Source organism: Rosa rugosa, chromosome 1, assembly GCF_958449725.1.
Source record: "Rosa rugosa chromosome 1, drRosRugo1.1, whole genome shotgun sequence".
Taxonomy (NCBI): Eukaryota; Viridiplantae; Streptophyta; class Magnoliopsida; order Rosales; family Rosaceae; genus Rosa; species Rosa rugosa.
Genome location: NC_084820.1, coordinates 2,583,405 through 2,589,518, shown reverse-complemented (window position 1 = coordinate 2,589,518; position 6,114 = coordinate 2,583,405). Strand labels below are relative to the sequence as shown.

General features: G+C 35.4%; 1 protein-coding gene across 1 annotated transcript; it reads right to left on the bottom strand.

The window, feature by feature from the left end:
* Positions 1-382: 382 nt before the first annotated feature.
* On the bottom strand, positions 383-3,752 carry LOC133710177 (axial regulator YABBY 5). Its single transcript, XM_062136184.1, has 7 exons — positions 3,382-3,752; positions 2,323-2,442; positions 1,482-1,608; positions 1,313-1,361; positions 1,162-1,237; positions 994-1,062; positions 383-768 (listed from the first exon to the last, which is right to left on the bottom strand). The coding sequence occupies exons 1-7, from the start codon at positions 3,454-3,456 to the stop codon at positions 724-726; spliced, it is 561 nt and encodes a 186-aa protein (XP_061992168.1). The 5' UTR covers positions 3,457-3,752; the 3' UTR covers positions 383-723.
* Positions 3,753-6,114: the final 2,362 nt, after the last annotated feature.

The window sequence follows — 6,114 nt, the reverse complement described above, 5'->3', positions numbered from 1 at the left end:
GAATACTTCAGAAGAAAAGGTTAAAGTTAAACCAACCAAATTCATTTGTCAATTGTTTAGCTCGATATATGCTAAACTTTTTTTTTTCTTACCTAAGGATCGATGCATCTTAATTGGCTTCCTTGAGACTTAACTTTGCTTGGATTGCTCTTCATGTAATTGTAATCCAATCTCGTAATCAATGGAACTGCTTTGAGGAAAAAAAAACAAACAAACCAAGAACTAAAGAGTAATGTAAAACGCTATGCCCCATAATTACCCTATGTCAGATATGTGAGGAGCCTCTACAAACCAATGTATCTTACAATGTATTTATAATGGTGAGGGTAAAGTTACTTTTTATTCAATATTTCATAGTTCGTAAATTGTAGACACAAATCTGCATATCAAACTTGTAGGGATAAATAATATTGATCTTATGGGATACTAAAATGTATTATCAATGTAAAATCGTAATGCCATTAGGAAAGCAAAACAAGCCTTGATGAATTAAGATGACAAAGTAATTGAAGTACACAGGGTATACTTTACTACTTTTAAGTCAAGTACAAACAATCCGCTAAGCATAACTGGTGACAAACACAGAGAATATGAAGAAGAAGAAGAATAAGAAGAAGAAGAAGAGTATGAATGTCCTTAAAACAACAAAGTACAAGCCAATTCTTGTACTCCTTTGATATCCATCGACCACTGCTTATGTGGCCGGAATCATCATGACGGTGATCATTTCAGTAGTGCAGCCCTTGACAGAAGATGTTTCTCAGAGCCCTGCAATTTAGTTTCATAAAGAAAAAGATCAGACCACATCCCTGCAATGTTATACTCAATCATAACCTTGTGAACTTAAGACAAGCTACAACATTTGATTTTTTTCCAAATTTTGAAAGAGGGAAAAAGGGTTGAACAATATTGAAAGGCAACTTGTGAATATGGAAGATACACTTCTTTCTAATTTTTTTTTTTTTTTTTTATAGAGTGCAGAAGATTACTTACATTGTCCAGCTTAGCCTGATTGTTGGTCTCCAACATCAGCCCAAAATGAATATGAGGGAAGTGCGCCCACTAGAAAAATTGATTAAACTAATTAATCACAAAGCTGACATATTTCATAGTGGATATGTTTCTGATTTGATTGCAATCTATTTCTATCTAGCTACTTACATTTTTGGCAGCAGTGCTGAAAGCTTCTCTATGGCTGATATCAGGGTTATTGGCCTTGATCCTCTGAATCTCCTCCCTACAAATTAACATCCTAAATTTGTTAATTTTATGAAGAGCTTAACATCAGAGAATAGTGTGCATTAATAGTTACTTTATGAACTGGTTATAAGCAGAGGGTACGCGCTGCCTCTTCTCGGGAGCTGAAAAAGAAGAACAAAAAACTCAACAAATTATTAAAAAAAAATCGTAACAGATTAACACACTGTTATTTGTGAATTAATTTACAAATAGATCGACTATGAGGAAATTAACTAACTCACGTCGGTTGACACCCTTTTCCTCAGTGGCATGATGAACTGCAATGGAGTCTCTGGTTGCAATCTTCTTGTTGCCTTTGGATGATGAACCCGAATCAATCCGGTAATTCTGTGCGTTTTGGTTTTGTGCCTAAAAGTTCATAAGAAAACTTCATAAATAAAAAATAAAAAAGACAATTATGAAGGATTTCTTTTATTTCTTCAAGAGAGATAATTAATTACGTTATTTAAGCTTTGTTTTTTGGGAGCAGTGAGAGAGCAGGAAAAGAAGGCTTTAACTAGCACCATTGACAGGACTGAATCAGCTGGAGATCAGTTAGACTAGAATGGAATCCTATTGTCATGTAAAAATAAAGCATATAAAACCCAGATGTCTGTTGTTAAAAAAAGGGCTTTAAGGACATGTAAAATAAGGTTATTCTTGCGCAGTAGAGGACAAAGATTGTGAAAAGAAATCATTAAAACCTAAGAAGTATAACATTCATGTCAATCAAATCAAGAACCTCAAATCAAATCAAAGATAGAGAAAAGGAGCAGCTAGCTAGCTAGGGATTAGCTAGCTTTGAACTTCCTGGGTCAGGTCCTGACCCCTCTTTATCTCTAACTATGAAAAAGCAATCGTAGGTCTTCAGGGTATGGCGGCTGCTTAGGGTTTCAATGCTTTGAAATGCTCAATCTTGAAGTCGTCTATTTCCCAAAAAGGAAGTGAGAACCAGAACCAGAACAGCCCTAGATTTCTGAGGGGCTTTACATAATAATATTATATTAACTCCTGCTTTAAATTAGTCAATTAATTAGTTGGAACATATTTAATAGAAATCGCTATAACTGTATAGGAACACACCTGGACATCTTGCCAGGACAGTGACTGAAAGGCAACGGCCATGTTCACGGACCACAGATTGGTACAGTGCCCGCATCGGACGGTCACGATGTCAAATAAGCTGCTGCATGGAACACTCACCTGCACAATTAAGCACAATTGATCATAAATATATAGAAAACAAAGATTAAAAGAACCAGATCAAGATTAATCGATGATTAATCAGATGGTCGGAATGATAAAACTTTCCCAGAAAAAGAACAGAAAGGAGAAGAAGAAGATCTAAGATCCATAGAGAAATTGGATACTCAGATTTTAGGTTAATTATTCTGATGAATCATGACCAGGTTTTGGTTATTTTCTTTGCTTTTAAAGAAATAACGAAGTGTAAAAATGAAACCCTAAAAATGGAGTTTCTAGGAAATTGATAAAGCCAAGTGAGGAGAAGTGGATTTTGTGCTTTCCGCATAGGCAAAAGAAGCTGATTTTGGACCAAGCTAGACCCTGATAGTGCAATGTTTCTGAGTAAGGGAAAAGCCAAGTCACTGCAGAGATATCAGATTGATGAAATCAAAGGCTGAAGGACTTGTCATGATCAACCAAGTATAGCCTGTTTTCGTGTTAGTTTTCAGAGAAAGAGATTTACTATATTTACAACACAAATTAATTAACCAATCTATCTATCTATCTCTCTCTTTCTGATCTTAATTTGAGCGCTAGCTGGTTTCAGGCCAGGACCTTCTCAGGTCATGACTTTTCCTTGACTGCAAAAGAAAGAAAAAGTAAAGTCCATCGATGGAGACTTGACTATACATACAACTCCAAAACAAAGAAAACTCAGTAAATAATAAATTCAAAGAGCTAGATTTCAGTGAACAAGTACCACCAAAACCTGATCATGACAAATCAAGCTGCTTAAAGTTACTGATCGAGGGAGAGATATGTGTGGGAAAGAGAAAACAAATGTACACCAGAGAAAAAACTTATATAATAAATGGGTGGGTTTTGATGATAAAAGCTGAAAGCACGCAGATCTCCTCAGCTCTCTATCAAAGAAATGATGAAGAAAGAGAGAGATACCGCGAGAACAATATTGCAAAAGTTGCAGGGGATGTAGCAGAGTTGCTCAGGCACAGCATCGATGCAGCTCGACATGATGTCTTTCTTTGACAAATTAATTATGAAGAGGAAACTCCTTTAACCAACAAGAACAAGAAACAAAGAAGGAAGAAAGCAAAAGAGAGAAGAATTCAAGCTGAGCTATTGCAATAGAAACACCAAAGCCCCAAAGCAAAAGCTTCTGTTTGATATCCTTGCTTTGATGATGGGTTATGTTATGTATAGCTTACATATATAGAGCTAGTTTGCTAGAATTAATTTTTGGGGAGAGAGAGAAAGAGAGAGAGTGGGGATAGAGATTCCAAGGAAGGAGTGATGAGGGAAATATACTATAATGATTTAAAATAACAAAAGTGGGTAAATGGGAGTGCCCAAGGGAAGCAAGAACTGCTGGGACCGGGAAAGGAAAAGGAATTAAAGTGGGTTTTATTGGACACCGATTGCGGTTCCACCGTCTAGGTTTGCTTAGAGCTATTTTGATGGGGACTTTGAGAGATAGAGGATTAGGGTTTGAAGAGGCCAGAAATTAAGAGGGAATTTTTAGTTATTGCATTTAACCATTTTTCTGTCCACCTATGATAATAATTATATCATTGATATGTATCTATCTGGATAAGGTAACTATTCCCCCTTAAGTATGATTAAGTGAGTGTGACAATTCCCTCCTCTCCCCCTCTGCGGCCGGACGAGGGGGTGGCCTAAAACCAAATTATTTATTTTCCCAATTAAGAAAGTCCTTGTTGAAAACTATAATGATCTAATTAATTATAGGGTTTTTGTCCATTTACACCATTTTTAGATATTTTTTTCCCACTTACCCCATTAAGTTTTTTTAATTCTCTCTTACCCAAAACACTCTGGAGGTATTCCTTAATACACCATTAAGATTTTTTTGTTGTTTTTTTTAATACCATTTTACCCTCACCCCTTTGTTACTTAGAGAGAGAGAGAAACCAAAGGAGACTTCGCCGGAGCTCGGTCACCGACTGCCGGAGTCCGGTCACCGGTCGCCGGATTCCTATCACCGCCCAACGGAATTTGCAGAAAATCTCATCGGAAATGTTTTTTTGCCCCCAATAGACATCTATTGCCCCCTAATAGAGGGGTAATATACCTCTATTGCCTCCCAATAGACGTCTATTGTCCCAATAGTCTATTACCCTCTAATAGACGTCTATTGCCCCCCAATAGACTACTATCAGCCATGTATTGCCCCCCAATAGACGTTTATCAGCCATGTATTGCCCCCCAATAGACGTCTATTGCCCCCAAATAGACGTCTATTTCCCCCCAATAGATGTCTATTATCCCCAATAAAATTTTCGGTTGCCAGAATATGAACTAATCTCCCCCAATAGACGTCTATTGCCCCCCAATAGAGGGGCAATAAACTTTTATTGCCCCCCAATAGATGCCTATTGCCCCTCAATAGAACTTTCGATAGCCGAAATGGGAACTAATATTCCTAAAATTAGACAAATAAAACTTTGATTAAAGAAAAAAACGAAGAGATTATATCAATTTAAAAACTTCTATTGCCTTTCAAATAGGTTTCAAATTTCAGTTTCGATTTCGATACTTCAAATTTAAGGAAATTTCGGAGAAAGTTTCGATTTCGGTGGAAATTTCGGTTAAAAATAAAGAAATCAAATTAATTGCATTTATAAAATGATATTTTTGAATGAAACTTTTACATAGACTAAACTAACCTATAATAAACCTATTTACAATGTAACATCTCTAAAATTATACATTTATAATAGAATTATGATATTTTATATGGACGAGATTGCTAAACTAGTGTTTTTATCTATGTGTATTGATAATGTGTTGTATATTGATAATGTAAATATGATTTACTTTTTTTAATAATTAGAAAATTACAAGGGGGTGGGGCGGGGCACGTAAAACCAAAACCTCGTGAATGAAAATGAATAAGTACAACAAAAGGAATATAATCAGGGGTTTAGGCTCAATGTCCCCCCTTGTATTCGACAGTTTCATTAATCAAGGCTTGAGGGCAGTCGCACCAGCCCTTAATTCAAAAAAAAAAAAAAAATGAATAAGTACAACAAAAGGAATATAAAAGCTACTACGATGTGGTTCGATCTAGCTGGTTGAACTGCTTTCATTTAGTATCATACAATACTGCTCCCAAGTACATGAATTTTGGAAATGATTTTCGTACTTCATCACATGGTTATTGTATGTGTACGTGTTGTTCCCTTTCCACATGCAATCCATATATCGGATATTGTGGAATTACCTAATATGATGTTACAGTGTCTGAAAGCATACAATATTTGAGACGAAGCAAAAAGGAAATCATGTTATGGTTGGAGCATTCAACTTTGTAGCAGATAAAAACAAAAAGGTTTTTTGTTGTATTCAACTTGATTGCAAAAAAAAAAAAAAATCAAAATTTCATATTTTCTCTATAAAAGTGTGAAGTAAAAATTCATTGTAGGTGACAAAAAAATTTAACATAAATTTTAGAGAAATTTCGGACAAAATTTCGGTGTGAATTTTTAAATATATATTGTGTGTGTAGATATTTCGGAAATTAAGAATTTAGTGGAAATGTACGGAAAATTTCGGGAAACTTCTGACGGAAATGATATAGCATATGAATTTCGTTTCGGTACTTCAAAATTACGGAAATTTCGGTAGTTTCGGAGAAATTTAAAACCTTAC